Genomic DNA, 19,413 nt, shown 5'->3' with positions numbered 1-19,413 from the left:
AATCCAATGAAGAAAAAATTAGTCAAGAAACACTTGTCATGATGAACCCAAGACGACAAATGAAGAGCAAGAAAAACACTGACAGGGAGAAAATTGAGTATACTGAGTTATGCAAAGCCATTACAAAGAGACTCAGAGAGGACATAAGAAGATTTAACACAAGAAAAGTAGAACAAGCATTAAGGGAAAACAAAGGATTTAAATCAGCAGCCATGAGCAGTAATACAGAAAGACAAATGATACTGAAACTGAAGAATAGTGGTGTTCTTATAAACAGCAGAGAAGGCATAATTCAAATAGCAGAAGACTACTATAGAGAATTATACAAGAATGATGCCAGCAGTGGGGAAGATGGATTGCAAAGTAGCAACACATACGACATACCCGATATTCTTCCTGATGAGGTAGAACATGCATTGAAGAAAATGAAGAATCAGAAAACCCTGGGGGAAGATGAAGTTACTGTAGAGTTGTTAAAATTGGGAGGAAAAGACATAAAACAAAAACTGGCAAGGCTCTTCACAAAGTGCATTAGAAAAGGCGTGATGCCTAAACAGTGGAATAATGCAATCTTAGTTTTGCTGCATAAGAAAGGAGATAAATCAGAAATTGGAAATTATAGACCAATTAGCTTGTTATCCCACATCTACAAGTTATTCACAACGGTCATTACTAACAGATTAGAAATAATACTTGATGAGAATCAACCGAAAGAGCAAGCTGGCTTTAGGACAGGATTCTCAACTATGGATCACCTTCACGTAATATCACAGCTAATGGAGAAAGCAAATGAATATAAAACACCATTATGCCTGGCATTTGTGGATTATGAAAAGGCATTTGACTCAATACAGCATAAGGCAATGTTTCGGACACTGGAAAGACAAGGCATAGATACGCTATATATTATGATTTTGAATAAAATATATGAGAGTGCCACCTCCTTTATTAGACTAGACAAAGACAGTAGGAAATTTAAAATCGAGAAAGGAGTTTGACAAGGAGACACAATATCTCCGAAGCTGTTTACTGCTGCCCTTGAGGAAGCTTTCAGAAGACTAGACTGGTCGCAGAAAGGATTCAATGTGAACGGAGAGTACCTAAACCATTTATGATTTGCAGATGACATTGTGGTCATAAGCCACGATCCCAAAGAATTAGAGGAAAATCTTAATCAGTCATGCACAGTTAATAAGGATTTTGGACTAAAGATGAATATGGCAAAAACAAAAGTAATGATGAACAAGTATGCCACAGAAAGGGAAATAATGATTGAAGGAGCAGTAATTGAAAAGGTGGAGTCATATACTTATCTGGGACAAGTTATTAGCTGTAATAGTGATAAATGGCTGGAAGTCAAGAGAAGGATAAATTTTGGATGGATAGCATTCAGGAAATATAGTCACATACTGAAGAGCAATATCCCAGTTTGTCTGAAACGTAAAATAATGAACCAATGTATACTCCCCACCATGACTTATGGAAGTGAAACTTGGGCACTCACCAAAAGAATGGAAGAGAAGCTGAGAACTACACAGCGAAGAATGGAAAGAATTATATTGGGAATCAGACTGTTAAATGAGAAGAGAAACACATGGATTAGGCAGCAAACTCAAGTAGTAGTAGTAGTGGCATGTGATGCAAGAAAGCATGTGTATGAGCTTATGCAGCATCAGCCAAAAAAAAAAAAATCACACCATTCCCTCCAAATGCCTGTCCAGTTCCTCCTTAAATTTATTCAACCTATCAACTTCCACAACGACATATGGAAGTTTGTTCCAGCAATTAACCACCCGCTGGCTAAAGGAAAATTTCCGCACATCTATTCTACATCTGTCTTTTCTTAATTTGAATTTATGCCCCCTTAGGTTCGTAATCTGAACAAGTGGAAGGATCTCATCAGAATTCAGCGTGCTCAACCCATTCAAGGCCTTATACACCTCAATCAGATCACCGTGCAGGTGCCTAGTCTCCAGCCACTGCAGTTTGCAGAACTTAAGCCTCTCTTGGTAAGAGTATCCCTTCATTCCCCTCACCAATCTTGTTGCCCTTCTCTGTACACGTTCAAGTAAATCTACATCCTTCCTAAAATGAGGCCTCCAGACCTGTACGCAGTACTTAAGGCGTTGCCTGACCATTGCCTTATACAGAGGGATAATCATCTCCTTTTCCCTGCTAGCAAAATTCCTATATATCATTGACAAAACCCCATGACCTGCCCTGGCAGCCTGTCTGCATTGCTCAGAAAACTTCATATCTGCCTGCTCAATTACTCCCAGGTCTTTTTCATTTTCTACCACCTTAAGTGTAGTGACACACACTTGGTATGTTACTCTGGAGTTCTTCTACCCATATGCAGTATGCATTTGTCAAGGTTAAACTTCAGTTGCCACTTCTTAGCCCATCTGCCCAAATTATCTAGATCCTGTTGCAGTAGCACACTGCCATTGCTGTCATTAACAACCCTGCCAACCTTTGTATCATCTGCAAACTTCGACATTAATATACCTTCATCGATATGATTGATAAATATACAATATAACAGTAGACCCAACACCGAACCCTGTAGGACTCTACTAATAACATTAGTCCACGAAGAGCAGCACCCATTGATTACCACCCTCTGTCTTCTCCCACTGTAGCAACTTACCCTTAATACCATTCTGCTCCAATTTGTACAATAGTCTTTCATGCGCAACAGTGTCAAAAGCTTTCCTGAAATCCAAATATATGATATCAAAATTATTTTTTGCGTCCAGTTCCTTTGTAACCACATCATAATATCCTATCAAATTTGTCTGACAAGACTTTCCCTTAACAAACCCATGCTGTGTCCGAATAATTGCTGCAGTCTTGTCTAGATGATCCTGCAATGCATCTTTAACCAGTGACTCCATTATTTTACCCGGAACAGAAGTTAAACTAACTGGTCTGTAATTACTTCGATCCCCCTTTGTGAATTGGGGATACATTTTCACATCTCCAGTCCGTGGGAACTTCCCCTTAGTCCAAGGATGCTCTCATAATTATGGCTAAGGGTTTGCTTAGTTGCTTTGCCGCCTCCTTTAATATAACTGGATAGATCCCATCCACCCCATGTGCTTTTCTTATGTTTAACTTCAACAATTTCTCCTCCACTTTGCTCTCAGTTATTACAAAATCATTAAGTATCCTGCTACTATTTGATAACCTTCTGCCATTTTCAAACCTTAATAATTCCTCATGTGTGAATGTAGATGCAAAATACTCATTCAGTTTGTTTGCTATCTGAGCAGGATCATTAACTGTCAAACCATTGATATTAAGTGGACCAGTCAGATTCATCCCCTTCCTTTTAGAGTTTATATAAGTAAAGAAATCCTTGCTGTTTTTCTTTGCATCTTTTGCCAAGGATTTCTCGTAATCTGCCTTCGCTTGCCTAACCTCCTTTGTGACCTGATTACAGACTAGCTTATATCTGGCATAGGCTTCTGAGTCGCTTGATAATTCATATTGATCCCATGCATTTTTCTTCCCTGTTACGAGTCTGATTAGTTCATTAGATAACCATTTAGGCCTAAACCTTGAACAATATTGCTTAATAGGTATGAAAATTTTAGTAGCATCCACAACTAATTCCTTGAATGCTTCCCACTTAGAATTTACTGTTGGTAACATCGTCAGTTTATCCCACTGTACAGAATTTAAAAACTTTCTGAGACCACTGTACTCACCTTTACGGAAGCAAAAACCCTTTCCTTTATCCCTAATGGTAATTATATCTTTAAGTAAATCCCACATCAGTAAAGGACATTCTTATCACTAAAATGGTCTTGGGCAGGACACATAGCTCGAAGACATGATGACAGATGGACTAAGAAAATAACAGAATGGTACCTAAGAGGAGCTAGAAGAAAACCTGGAAGACAAAGGCTGAGATGGATATGGATAGATGAAATTCATGAGTTTGTGGATAGTAAATGGATAGCCAGTGCTCAAAACAGAAGGAACTGGAAAGTTGCTGGAGAGGCCTTCATCCTGCAGTGGATTGAAAATGGCTGATGATGATGATGAAGATTATAAAGCTTTCCATCTCATCTTCTATAATTTACACTGACTCCCTCAGTGCCGTCTCCTCCTCTCATCCTACATTTGAAACTCATACACTCCGGGCTATTCTCCTGCAGTGTGTCCAATCAATCAATCAGTTTTTGCTGGATCCCTGGCATTTCGGGAAATGACAGTGCTGACTTTGCTGCTAAACATCCCCAACCACCTCTCTCACAAAATCTCAGATTCCATACACTGACTATAAATCTGTCATATGCAAAGCATGCTATGATAAATGGTTACAGATCTGGAAAAGTTACACCAACAATAAACTTGACCAGATAAAGCAAGACCCAAAGCTGTGGCCCTCTGGCTTCCGACAAAAGAGATGAGAGGAAGTGGTATTGGCAGAATTGGACACACTCATCATACTCATTTCTTCCTATTATTGGATAAAAATCCATTGCAGTGCTCATACTGTTAAAGACAACTTATGGTCTGCCATTTTCTGGTTGATTGTCCCTTACACTCAGCCATCCGGTCAAACAAACAAACACCTTTCGGTCACTTTCCATGTTGAATATCTCACATAATCTATCTCAATTTATAGGAAATGAAGCAAATATAGATGAACTTTTGATATATTTAAAATGTATTGGCCTGTGCAGGAGGATATAATTTAACATCTATAACAGTATATTACCTCTACATAAACTATGAACAGACACAATTTGTCCACAGCAGCCCTTGTGTCATTAAACCCAATGGTGGCAGCAACAACAACCTGGGAAAGTTAAGGGAAAGACTGTCAAGTCTGCTTCCAGCCAGCAATGTTCCTGCTCTTGCAGTGGACTTTTCAATCAGGTGTGACCGAAAATTTGCAGCACCTACCTTATTCTTCCAACCTGTCACCTTTAAACTTCCTCCTCCTTAAAATGAAACCATTACAGGGCTGCAGATTTCAGACTGACAAGGATATAATTAATTATGGAAGACTGGTTTTCTGCTCAAAGTAAGGAGTTTTATTCAAGAGGCCTCTTAAGAGTTTATCCACAGATGGCAAAAGTATGTAACTTTAGAATGTGACTACATAAAGAAGGATGAAATTGCCGGAGAAACTTCAAATCTTGAACACATAATTCTAGGTGAGGATAAATACTTACTGGCCACCCCTCATAGTTTTCTAAATTTAAAGTCACAAGTGAACCTTTTTATGTACTGAGAGCATTTTCTTACTTTAATTAATGTTAATAAGCTAAGAGTATTACCTTTATAATCTATGTTAATAATACTATTTTACATGTTATACAATAATCCATTATTTTAAATAGATATTCACTTGGAGCTGGAACAGAGGTTATCTGAATTCATGCAGGTAGAAGAAGTAGCACTATATTCCTATGGATTTGCCACAGTATCAAGTGCTATTCCTTCATATTCAAAACATGGGGATGTTATATTTTGGTGAGTCATATTTATATAATAGATATATGTAATTATTCCACATCTCTCTCTCTCTCTCTCTCTTGAAAATTAGAACATGCACTAAGTTAATTATGTTTATGAAAAGATAATTGACCCATATATATTTTAAAGCAAAGTGCCATTTTGGCTTATTGTTTACAGTGGGCAGCGATATACATGTATAGAAGGAAAATAATATTTATTCTGTAGCCATCTTATACAATTTCATTACATCTATGGTGATGTAAGTTAATTGTAGGTATTCATGGATATTTCTTATTGGTGGATTTTTTTTTACTTCCCTTGCTTCCTTGTATATCATAAATGGCTTGGTCTTGCCATTTACTTGTTTAAAGAAGGCATAATATCTGCTTTTTTGTAACTCCATTTGATCAAAATTCTACTTTTTTTTTTTTTTTTTTTTGTATTAAAGTGAAGTTTCAGTGAGTTACTTCCAACTATATGTATATAGTTGGAAGTAACTATATATATAGTTACTTCCAACTATATGTATATAGTTGGAAGTAACTATATATATAGTTACTTCCAACTATATATATATAAATGAGACATTCATTTCATATGACTATCTGTCTGTTCAAAGCCCCTGATGAAGTAGTGAAGAGATTGGCAAGTGGATGAATGTAATTTTTCCATTTCTTCCCCAATCCTTTTATGTTACTTTTCAAATGCTCTTTTATTTTATTCTTCTTTCAACATGGTTCTTTAGCTATATGATCATACAAATTCAAATTTAGTATTTAACTGATAAAATGAGGATTTAACATTAATAATAAAAAAAAGTAAACCGGCTACTGCTAGCACACCAAATTGCTAGTCTGCACTATTAGGCCTTAATGCCAGAAATGCCTTCCATCCAAGTTATAAATACACCAGCAAAAATGGATACCTTATTCGGCCATATTTTTTTCCACTAAATTCAGACCTATTTCACAGCACATGTTTGTGAGCATACAGACCATATTGGAAACTGAGGCCTAGATATTGCCCTCTTTCTCATAATTCAGTGGATGACCTCTGATGAAGATACTGAAATTGAGTAATATGGCAATGTGTTATCTTGTCTCATTTTTATATTTTATATTATTCTGTATTATTTTACCTCATTTCCTATTCTTTTCTTCTTCTTCTTGGTAGTAGTGTTACCTCATCTCCTTCTCGTAGCATAAATTCAATAATAACAGCTTTCTCCTTCACTCTTTCAATACATTGTTATTTATACATTATGTTCATAGGGTTCGTTTGCCTAAGCAGTGTCCCTGGTCCATAACACCTAATATTTGTTTTTTTCTCCGATCCTTGTCCATTCTTTATTTATTACACACACACTGAGTGGACAAAAATCATGGGATATACCTATCTAGTAATGGGTAGGCCCACCTTTTCCTTGGATAAGGGCAGTTACATGGCGAGGCATTGAATCCGCCTAGTTCTCTAAAGTATTCCACAGGTATTTTCGTCCATGCTTGCTGCACTGCTGTCCATAATTCTGTTGCACTCCTGGGTGGAGGATCCAAAGCTTGAACAGGTCGTTCCACAGCATCCCAAAGATGCTCCACAGGATTCATGTCTGGTGAATGGGGAGGCCATTCTATTGTAGTAAAATCCGTGGAATGCTCTTCCAACCACGCTCTTGTTACCACAGCTCTGTGCGGAGGTGCATTGTCCTGCTGGAAGAGTCCATTGCCCTGTGGGTGCACAATGACAACGAAGGGTTGCAGATGGTCTGCAAGAATGGACATGTAACCTGGACCATTCAGAGATGCGTCTAGACATACCAGAGGTCACATGGGGCAGTTGAACACACCCCATACCATTACCAACCATCCACCTGCCTGAACAGTTCCTTGTTGACATGACACATGCAGTTTCTGCCAGATATGCACTCTCCCATCCACTTGAAATAACTGGAAACGGGTCTCATCAGACCAGGAGACCCGTCTCCACTCACCCGAGGTCCAGTGCCAATGTTCTTTTGCTCATTTGAGGTGTAGAGTCCTGTGTTGTGGTGTTTTAGCAATGGGACTCTGGTGGGTCAGCGGCTCCCATAGCCTACTGTGGTTAATGATCACCCGATGGTCTTGGTGGAGACATTTCTGGCACCTCCCTCATTGAAGTCTGTGGTGATTTGTGCCACCATCACTCTCCAGTTGGCTGAAACAGTGTGAGACAGACGTCGACGGCAAAGCTCATCCACCACCTTTCTCCTCCCACAGTGCTGTCCTCGATGAGATGTTATTCTGGAAATGGCATATTCCTGATACACTCTCGATACTGTCAAATGGGGATAGTGCAATTTCTGTACCACCTCCGTGATAGTGACCCTTGCATCAGTCACCCACTATGGTCTCTCTTTCATAGTCAGTTAACTCACAACATTTATCCATACTGACATCGAATTACTGTGTACATGAATGCAGTGTACCCATATACCTGTCAAGTGGTGGGTCTGTCGACTAGCAAGAGGGGTGACAGCGTCTTGTTTATATATGACAGATTACAGTAGTTGGACCTGGAGTGGGTCTGCAATTTTTGTGGCAGAGTAAGATGGCAGATGTTAAGGAACAGTGAATTGGCACCAAATTTTTTCATAAACTTGGGAAACAGCTTTAAACACTTATGAAATATTTAAACAGGGGTTTGATAATGCTGCTTTGGGTAGAACACAAACTTTTCAGTCGTATTCCCATTTCCAAGGCAGCCAAAGTTGAGGAACTGAGAATTTTGATTATTCAGGTTATCCATCATTGTCAGATTGATGAAAAGGTTGGACAGGTGCAAGTCATCCATGAGGACAGACAGCATATGATTAACGATATTTGTGACATTATAGGCCTATCATGCAGTATGTTCTGATGAATTTTAACCCAGACAAATGATGCACAAAGAGACTGGCTTCTGCATCACAACAATTCACCATTGACATGCCTTTGTTAGGTCAGCAATTTTTATCCAAGAGCAAAATGCCAGTTTGCGACATTATAGGTCTATCATGCAGTATGTTCTGATGAATTTTAGATTGTTACAAAATTTGTGTCCTGCTTGCTCGGTGATAAAGAGAACCATCTTTCTGTGTGCAGGAATCTGTAGGCAAAGGCCAGAAAGGACATAAACTTGCTTTCTAAATTTGTAACAGAGGATGAAAGCTGGGTTTACGATTATGAATCAGAAGCAAAGCAGCAGTCTTCCCAGTGGAAAAGTTCATCTCCGTGTCGAAAAACAGCAAGGCAGAGCAGATCAAATGTCAAGAGCGTGCTAGTTGTTTTCGTTGACAGTGAGGGAATCGTTCTTCAGCAGTTCCTTCTGCCAGGCTAAATGGCAAATCACTGATTCTAAATTGGGGTCCTAAGGCATTTGAGGGAAGATGTCAGAAGAAAATACCCAGACAAGTGGTGCACTAAGGACTGGCTTCTGCATCACAACAATTCACCAGTCCACATGCCTTTTTTGGCTCATCAATTTTTATCCAAGAACAAAATGGCAGTGGTCCCACATTGTCCCTATTCTCCTTACCTGGACTCTGTGATGTCATCCTGTTTACCCAAAATGAAAATCCAGTTAAAATGACAAGGAGTCAAAGACATTGTGGAGAATCAAGCTGAATTGCAGAAAGTTTTAGATAGCATCACAAAACAGGAGTTCCAGAGATGCTTCAAACAGTGGGAGAAGCTCTGGGATCGGTGTATAAACTCTGGGGCAGGATACTTTTTATGGGACATTGCCAACATTTAACTAAAGTAAGTCTAAATTAATTTAATTCCCCTGCTTGGAAACTTTTGGCTTGAGTCTTGTATAACAAGCTTGTTCTCTGTTAGGACCTGTTAAGGATGTAATATAAAGAATACTACATAATGTGAGTTTCTCATCTGATCAAAATGAGGAACCTGTCAAATGAAAGGGGATAATCTCAGGTAATCTCAAGTAGATTGATAACCATGACTTTCAAGTCCTTAAAAAGTTGTTGGTGTAGGAGCTGAAGCCAAGAATGTATTCAGGGTTTGCTCGGTGTAGTTAGCTTAGTAGTTATAATTTTTGTTAATGCAACAAAAAAAAGCCTAACTTTCTTGCATCCTATGATCTATAACTAATACTAAATATAGTTTCTGTGGCAATTAAAAAATCAAACCTGGTGATTAGTATTTTATAGGTAAATTTGGCAACCATGAGATTGAACTACCAGGCCTTTGTTTTATGGTTTCTGTGGTTTGTATCTTGCAAGAATTGGCATGACTTTTGACAAAAGGCACAGTACAATGGACTCTTAGGACAAATGCTAAGGTACTAAGGATAGTGCAATTTTACAGAATGAATCTTATTAGTTGAAGGAACATGATGAAGAATAACAGCTCAACTGGTAATGCCCAGCTGTAGTTATAATAGCATGCAAATTAAAGTTATCTGGTTAGCATTTCATAAGTAGTTTCTTGTTCAGTGTTGATGCAGCAGACTTTATCCTTTTTTTAAAATAAATATAGGAAGATTGTTCATTCATTCATGGAAACATTACATTTTATCTTGTGGAGCATTTGTTCACAATGCACAATGTAAGTTGGAAATGATGTAGTATATATACCTTTTCTATTTGTGCTGTTTCACTACACTGCTAATAGTTAATTGTTTAAATAAATTTAAGATCTTTTAACTTACATGTAGATTAATTATTAGCACACTGTCCAATACCATAATGTGAGGTTGAGTAAAGTTGTTATTTTGGGAACTGACAAGCAAAGTAAACACCTGTATTTTCATCTCTTCACATGATTTAAGTTTCCTATGCAGTGACTGTACTATAAGATTTTTTTTAGTGTCCCTCCCCCCCCCCCCAAGCTCGTGATTAAGGTTTCAAAGTCTTGCCGAGATCTTGAATAAGTTTGTCAAGGCCTGGTTATGATTATTGATTATTATTTTTCCATTGCATTCAGAATTAACTGTAAATTTCAATTTTTTTTTTTTTTTTTTTTAATATGTTTAGATTGATAACTGATATCAAAATTTATTTGTGCACACACACACACACACACACACACACACACACACACACACACACACACACACACACACACACACACACACACACACACAGTATTTCGTGACTTGCAGGCCATAATTTAATCAATTCGGGACCTGAAACAGCCAAAAGTTTTTTTGAAACACATGCCCAAAATTACTTTGTTTCCGAGTAGCAGCTCTTTTTGCATTCCAGAAATTATCTAGATAAAAAATGCCTGTTGGTGTAGGCAAATCATATTTCAACAGTGTAGTAAGTTGATCGTTATTTTAAGTTTGCAGAGTCTGAATTTATTTTGAAACAGTATTTTACCATTTGCAGTCATAACTCCTTACTGTAAAATTAGTTATAAATGCAGTTCAGTGTGGGAGGGAGAGTTACTTTAAAAGTGCTTCTTATTAAGTGATAGATAGCATGCATTTGAAATGAGAATGAAGACATTTCTTCATTCTGAGAAACAATAGACGTGCATTTCATTGATGAACTTGCTGAGTGTTGCCATAGCAAGATATCGATGTGTGGAAAGGTTTCTGAATTTCCTGTAAGGTGAGAAGACCTTTCATAGAATATACAAATATCTTTAAGATACAGGATCATTCAACAAGCAAGTGTCAGATGGTGGAAGGCTTATCATCACCAGAACTGTTAGATTGGACAAAAAAGGTTCTGAAATCATATGGAGGAAACCTCTGACGACAGAACCTAAGGAAGCAGCAGGTATAGGACACACAACTGTGTGGAGAATTTTATGGCAATAACAATTTTATCCTTATCGCATTCAAAGATAAGGCCTTACTGAAGCTGATTTCCCATACCAGAGGCTTTTTTTTTTTTTTTTGTACTTGGTTCCTACAAAAGTGTGCTCATAATTTTTTTTTTTTTTTCCTATATTTTTTTTCTTTTAAAGCCAGCCTCTTCAGAAAACAACATAGAGAATAGAAGATGATGATTGTGGGAGACAATTACAAAAAACATGATTAATTTTCATTGCACACATGACTGGACAGAAAAGAATCTGCATGCCAACATCTGATCAAGGCACTGGTGACAATTTAATATTAATGCATGGGTAAGAATTATTGATAACTGCTTAATCAATGCTTTTGTTTTGCCTATAAGTTTAACCAGACTCCTATTTCCATTTTTTAACAATTGATTTAATAGTTGAAAAGCTTCTTTCTATCTGATGACATGTGGTTTATGTGTGACTTCTCCACCTCATTTTAGCCAAGTAGCCAGAGGGTACTTGGCTAAAATGAGGTGAAGCACAGTTTGGATGAGCATTTGGCTATTTGAATGGGCATTTCCCCTCATAAATGGATAGTTCATGGAGGCCCATTGCATGGCCTGCTAGCTCCTTGGACCTGAACCATTTGATTTTTATCTGTAGGATCATCTGAAATTCATCGTTTATGTAACACCCATTGACAACACTGAAATATTTCAGCTTGTAAAACAAGGATGCCAGAAACACATCAGGCAGTCATTTTGAACCTTCCTTTAAAGGTAAGATTAAAAATTGTTGAAACACAAAATAGGCTATAACTCTGAAACAAAGTGATTTTGGGTACATGTTTTTATATAAATTTTTTTCACTGTTTTCAGGCCTTAAATCAATTCTGAAAGTATGGTTGAAATGCTGTCGAGGCTATGTGGTATTTAGATACTAACAAAATGAGCAAGAAACACTAAGTTACCAGAGAATGAGTTCCTGTTTGATATCTTCTTTTTAACTTGACAGTCTTTGTTCATGAACTATTTACCATATCATAAAAATAATGCATAGAGCATTTGTTTAGAAAAGTGTTAAACATAAACACGGTCTTTGAAAATTAATTCACCTTTAAAACTAAGATTTGAGACCTAACTTATGACTGCAACTGTTCTTTATGACTGAAAAATGAGTCCCTAGTGTAATGCTAGGTTTCAACTTACCTTCAACAAATTACATTAAACTCATTTTCAGTAAATTGCACTTAACATCTATTCAGGATTAGTGAATATGTTTTCTGGTGTATACAAAATTTTGAGAATGCTAATTACTGTGTAATCAGCGAGGGGAATGCCAGAGGTGTATTCAACTCTAGTAATAAGCTACAGAATCTTGAAATAACTGGGAGTAAAGTGGAGGAGAAACTGTTGAAGATAAACACAAGAAAGGCACCCGGGGTGGATGGGATCTATCCAGTTATATTAAAGGAGGCAGCAAAGGAAGTAAGCAAACCCTTAGCCATAATTATGAGAGCTTCCTTGGACTCAGGGGAGGTACCCATAGACTGGAAATGTGCAAATGTGACCCCAATTCACAAAGGAGGATCAGAGGCTGACACAAGTAATTATAGACCTGTGAGCTTAACTTCTGTTCCAGGAAAATTAATGGAGGCACTGGTTAAAGAAGCACTGCAGGATCATCTAGACAAGACTTCAGTTATAGCTCGGACACAGAATGGTTTTGTTAAGGGAAAGTCTTGCCTGACCAATTTGATTGGATACTATGATGCAGTCACAAAAGAACTGGATGCAGGGAATAACTTTGATATTATATACTTGGATCTTAGAAAGGCTTTTGATACTGTTGCACCTGGAAGACTGCTGCACAAATTGGAGCCGTGTGGCATTGGAAGCAAATTGCTGCTATGGATAAAGGGGTGGTTGAGGGGGAGAAGACAGAGAGTGGTAATCAATGGACACTGCTCATCGTGGACTAATGTTATTAGTGGAGTCCCTCAGGGCTCAGTGTTGGGTCCATTATTGTTTTCTGTATTTATAAATGATATTGATGATGGTATATCAAGCTTAATGTCCAAGTTTGCAGACGATACAAAGGTTGGCAGGGTTGTCAAGGACACTACTGACACTATGCTACTGCAACAGGATCTGGAAAGGTTGAGCAGATAGGCTGAGAGGTGGCAAATGAAGTTTAACATTGACAAATGTAAAGTGCTACACATGGGAAACAGCAACCCCAGAGCAACGTATCAACTCTGTGGTACTACACTGACAGTGGTAGAGAATGAAAGGGACTTGGGGGGTGGTTGTGCAGGCAGATATGAAGTTCTCTGAGCAGTGCAGACGGGCTGCAAGAGTAACTCATGGAGTATTGTCAATGATATACAGGAATTTTTCCAGCAGGGATAAGGAAGTGATTATTCCCTTGTATAAGGCAATGGTCAAGCCACAACTAGAGTACTGTATACAGGTCTGGAGGCCTCATTTCAAGAAGGATGTTGAGCTGCTGGAACGATACAGAGAAGGGCAACAAGATTAGTGAATGGAACAAAGGGATGCTCTTACGAAGAAAGGCTTAAGTTTTGCAAATTACAGTGTCTGGAGACTAGGCACCAGTGAGGTGATCTGATAGAGGTGTATAAAGCCTTGAATGGTTTGAGCATGCTCAATGCTGATGGGATTCTTCCTCTAGCTCAGAAGAATCACCTGAGAGGGCATAAATTCAAATTGAGGAAAGACAGATGTAGGATAGACGTGCGGAAATTTGCCTTTAGCCAGCGGGTGGTTGGTTGGTGGAACAGACTTCCATCCCTTGTAGTGGAGGTTGATAGCCTAAATAAGTTTAAGGCTCAGCTGGACAGGTATTTTGAACAAACAGAGGGGTGAAGTGGAAGTGGGTTTTTTTTTTGGCTGATGCTGCATAAGCTTGCTTTCTTGCATCAAATGCCTCTACTAATGCTAATACTGTTTGCCATGCCTCTTGCCTTTAAAACAAGTTTACAGAAGCCAAACAAGACTGAATTATGGTGACCACTAGATTAAGCTAAATACTACATAAGCATTTAACTTTGACACAAATGAAAAACTTATTCTCTTATTTAAATTTTCCCTTTTTTTTTAAAACCACGACAGTTATTTTACTTCAAAAACATTTAAGTTCCTTCCTTCAGTGTTAGAAAATTAAGAATGCTATGAAGAAAATGGTATAAAGAAAATTAAGAAATTTTCTTTAGGGTTGTTTTGCTTGTGAAATTTTCATTCAGCATCCTTTTGCCAGTGAATAAATAATAATACTTATAATACTACTAATAATAAGATTGCTGCCTGTTTATTTTCTTGCATACTATTAGAATAAGTTGGCTAACTGTTTACACTCAACCAGATTTTAGATGGCTCAGACTACGTGTCTGATGTTTTCTTCAACTTTCTATGCTCTATTAATTTATACACAAAGATTTAAATATATCCTTTTATATTTATTGCTCTATATATATTTTAGAACATATTTACCTTTTGATGTAGTGTGCATAGTGTTAGGGTCAGGTGCCACCTGTGGTTTTCCACATCTGTGCTATATGTACACTGTAAATAACAGAAAGTGTAGTGTGTTATATATGGCATATTGCATTAGGTTTTGTTGTGTGTCCTGGCATTTGGGCACAGGCCCCTGGTGGGACCCCATGTTGCCCACACACACACCGCTAGGAGGTAGCCAGGCTACCCATTATTCTCTGGCTGGTCTCTGTCGGGATTGTCTGAGCTTCCTGGATGAAGACCAAGTTAAAAAAAAAAAATGAAGACAAGACCTGGGGAACAAGAGGAAGGGAGATCCGAATGTGGGGGAAAAGCTAAGGTGGACAGATAGAGAAGGCAGTCCACCCGAGTAAGGCAAAATAGGGGTTGGGGACAGGGATCAAAAGTCACAGAGGCAGATGCCCCTGTGTGAGTGCCAAAAGCCAAGCACTCTCCAGGAGTCAGCACTCAGAGTGCCAAAACCATGTTGATGCCAGCATAGTATCTTAATCTTTAGTACAATCTTTTGTCTTAATTTTTTTTTATCAGTTGGAAATGTGTTTGCACTTGAGGGTCGTTGTTCTAAGCAGCTCTAAGTTCAGCAAGCTTTGCCCATCTGATTTTAAAGACATCTTGCACATAACTTGTTAGGGTTTTGTATGTTGTTTCATCCTGAAGCAGGTACATTTCCTGTTGCGAGGGTTTCCCTGGATTTACCTTTTGACATGGCCTGTTTATAGGTTACCAAACATATTTTGTACTTTTTTTTTGACTTGGTGCGTCATTAAAAATTAAACCAAACCAAACTGCATAATCTTAGAATACGAGGTGTACTGATAAATTCTCAGACCAACCCACTTCCAATTTTTTTTTTTTCCCTTTTTTATTTTTTGACAAATGGGTGTCTAATTACGAAAGAGCATATCTTTTTATGCTAAATCCCATTTGTCTCAAAATATCCTATTATCCACTTTTATTTTTTTACAGGTTGAAAAAAGGATGTCAGACTAAAACTTCATTTTCAGCAAAACTGAGGGTAGAGCAGTTAGGAAATACCTGTTTCTATAGGGGAAGACACCAAAGGAAATTCATGCTGATATGTGGCAATGTTAGGAGAACAGTGTCCATGCTATTCGACCATCAAAAGCTAGGTTACAAATTTAAAATGGGCATTTTGACACTGGCATGCATAGAGGACAGGAAAACCAGTTTCTGCAATAGTGCCTGAAAAATATTGATGCCATTTACACCATATTTTTGATACATGTATTTCCACTAAACTCTAGGCATGTTCAGGGAGTGTGTTGGATAATTTTTTCATAACATTTTGGACATGTGGAAGCTTTCTACCAAATGGGTTCCCAAATGTCTGAATGCTGATCAAAAGTGACAGCATGTTCTGCCTTCAGTTGCCATTCTTCACCATTTTGAACAAGGTGCCAATGATTTTTTGACACAAATTGTGACCATCGATGAAACATGGTTGTTTATTATGATCTAGAGACCAAAGAACAGTTGAAGGACTGGAGCTAAAGTGCTCCCCCCAATTCCAAAGAACTTTTGCACTTGGAATCTGCTGGGATAGTCATGCACTGTCTTTTGTAACAAGGATGGTTGTTTCATTATAATCCAGAGACCTAAGACAGTCAACGAATGGGGGCACAGTGGTTATCCCCATCCAAAGAAGTTCGGTACCCAGAAGTCTGCTGGGAAGATCATGGCTCTGTCTTTTGGGACAGGGATGGGATTTTTTTTTATTGACTACCTGGAAAAGGGTAAAACAATAACTGCTGAACATTATTCATCACTTTTGGACAAACTGAATGAGAAATTGAAGACTAAATGCAGGGGAAAGCTCACCTGAAGAGCTCTGTTTTTGCAGGCACTCACAATGCTCTGGCACTCGCACACACTACACCAAATACAGGCCAAATTGGCTGAACTAAGCTTTTGGCTTCTTCATCATCCTCCATATTTACCAGATCTTGCATCTGGTAAATATGGAGATGATGAATACCTCAGACCTACTACTACCCCTTCCCAAATCTCAAAAAAAAAAATTTAAAGTATCCAGTTTGCATCAAATGATGACATCATGCAAACGACAGAAGCCTAGCTTAGAGAACAGTCTTCTGATTTTTTGAGAGGTTTACAAATGCCAGAATATCTTTGTAGAAAGTGTACAGAGCTGAAAGGCAAATATCTTGTATAGGTGATACTGTATCACCTAGACAAGACTGCAGCAATAGTTCAGACACAGCATGGGTTTGCTAAGGGCAAGTCTTGTCTGACCAATTTGATTAAATACTACGATGTGGTCACAAATGAACTGGATGCAAAAAAATAATTTTGATATCATATATTTGGATCTTAGAAAGGCTTTTGGTACTATTGCACAGGATACTTCTGCTTGCTCAGATTAAGAACCTGAATGGGGCATAGATTCAAATTGAGGAAAGACAGTAATAGAATAGATGTGCAGAAGTTTGCCTTTAGCCAGCGGGTAGTTGATTGCTGGAACAGACATCCATCTGTTGTTGTGGAAGTTGATAGCTTAAATAAATTCAAGGCTGAACTAGACAAACATTTGGAGTGATTGGATGGGTGAAATGGGAAGTTTTTTTTTTTTTTTTGGCTGATATTGTATAAGCTTGCTTTCTTGTATCATATGCCTTAACTAATGCTATGTATATAATTGGATTATCTTGTTTCTTTCTATTATAGGCGGAGAACTTATCATCAACCCTCATATAATTTATCCACACCTTTATTTATTAATTATAGCTGTAGTTGACCTGTCGATTTAATTCCATTGTTTAGAATGTTGATATTTTTTAAAAATGCAAGTATTGCTAATTCAAACCTGAAATGAACCCATCAAATGTTACGATTTGATGAAAGTCAAATTAAATTCTTGTCAACATCTCTTATAAATAAATTATTGTTATACTAATAATTGTAGAAGCTGGAATACAGTTTCACATGGAAGACTGCTGCACAAATTGGAGCAGTGTGCCATTGGAGGCAAATCGCTGCTATGGATAAAGGGATGGTTGAGTGGGAGAAGACAGAGACTGATAATCAATGGACACTGCTCTTTGTGGACTAATGTTATTAGTGGAGTCCCTCAGGGTTCAGTGTTGGATCCATTGTTGTTTTCTGTATTTATAAATGATATTGATGATGATATATCAGGCTTAATGTCCAAGTTTGCAGACGATGCGAAGGTTAGCAGGGTTGTTAATGACACTAATGACAGTACACTGCTGCAACAGGATCTAGAAAAGTTGAGCAGATGGGCTGAGAGGTGGCAACTGAAGTTTAACGTTGACAAACGTAAAGTACTGCATATGGTAAGCAGTAACTCCAGAGTAATGTATCAAGTGTGTGGTACTATGCTGACAGTGGTAGAGAATGAAAAGGACCTGGGGCTAATTGTGCAGGCAGATATGAAGTTTTCTGAGCAGTGCAGACGGTCTGCAAGAGTAGCTCGTGGTGTCTTGTCAGTGATATACAGAAATTTTTCTAGCAGGGATAAGGAGGTGATTATACCCTTGTATAAGGCAATGGTCAGGCCACACCTTGAGTACTGTATACAGGTCTGGAGGCCTCATTTTAAGAAGGATGTAGAGCTGTTGGAACAAGTACAGAGAAGGGCAACAAGATTAGTGAATGGAACAAAAGGTTGCTCTTATGAAGAAAAGCTTAAGTTTTGCAAATTACAGTGTCTGTAATTAGCAAAGTAAGGAGATCTGATTGAGGTGTATAAAGTCTTGAATGGTTTGAGCATGCTGAATGCAGATGGGATTCTTCCTTTTGCTCAGAATAATTGCCTGAGAGGGCATAAATTCAAATTGAGGAAAGATGGTTCTAGGATAGATGTGCGGAAGTTTGCCTTTAGCCAGTGGGTGGGTGATTGCTGGAACAAACTTCCATCTGTTGTTGTAGAAGTTGGTAGCTTAAATAGATTGAAGGGAGAACTTGAGAAACATTTGGACCAAGTGGATGGGTGAAATAAGGGTGTTTTTTTTTTTTTTTTATGGCTGATTCTATATAAGCTTGCTTTCTTGCATCATGTGCCTTTGCTAACAATAAAAACAATTCTTGAGCTTTTCTGTTAGTGCAGTCTAATTATAAACAGGTAGTAAACTCAATCTTATTGCATTTGCAATAATACCGCCTGCTGGAATTCTGTGGAATTCTACATTATTATGGCGAAATATATATCTGCTTCAATGAAATCTTCAATCATGTAAAAAACATAAATTTTCAAAATCTGGTCTTCATTCCTAATTTTGAAGCTACGTAACGAAACTTGCCATGCAATCTGAAATTTAAAATTTTAGTAGTAAATACCTGATCACCCAATAAAAAACCGCACAAATCGAGGGATGACAGTACTCACTAAACAAAATGTCTGTGTAGAATGAAGCTTTTATTCTTTGTAGAATCCCAAAAACTCATTGCTACTTATCATTACTGTTAATTTGGTCTTAAGTTTCACTTTTTTTCAGAGTGCATCATCTTCAGTGCTATTAAGGGCATTACCAGTTCCACGTTTTTTTTACTACTTTGCAACTGTTTCGTTTTTCACTAATTCCCGTGAATTTTTTTGCCTATTCACACTGGTGTGAAATCAAGATTTAATG

General features: G+C 37.9%; 1 protein-coding gene across 5 annotated transcripts in view; it reads left to right on the top strand.

Annotated features, from left to right (window-relative positions):
• Window positions 1–19,413, top strand: part of Spt-I (serine palmitoyltransferase subunit I) — a 275,614-nt gene that overhangs the window by 111,893 nt on the left and 144,308 nt on the right. For all 5 annotated transcript variants that reach the window (XM_090381900.1, XM_090381899.1, XM_090381901.1 and 2 more), the window contains exon 7: window positions 5,361–5,493. In XM_090381900.1, the coding sequence (XP_090238026.1) occupies window positions 5,361–5,493 (133 nt within the window). The remainder of the gene's footprint in view (window positions 1–5,360; window positions 5,494–19,413) is intronic.

This window comes from Mastigoproctus giganteus, chromosome 9 (assembly GCF_048544385.1).
Source record: "Mastigoproctus giganteus isolate SK-2022 chromosome 9, ASM4854438v1, whole genome shotgun sequence".
Lineage (NCBI taxonomy): Eukaryota > Metazoa > Arthropoda > Arachnida > Uropygi > Thelyphonidae > Mastigoproctus > Mastigoproctus giganteus.
The sequence above is the reverse complement of the archived record's forward strand: the minus strand, read 5'-3'. Positions and strand labels throughout refer to the sequence as shown.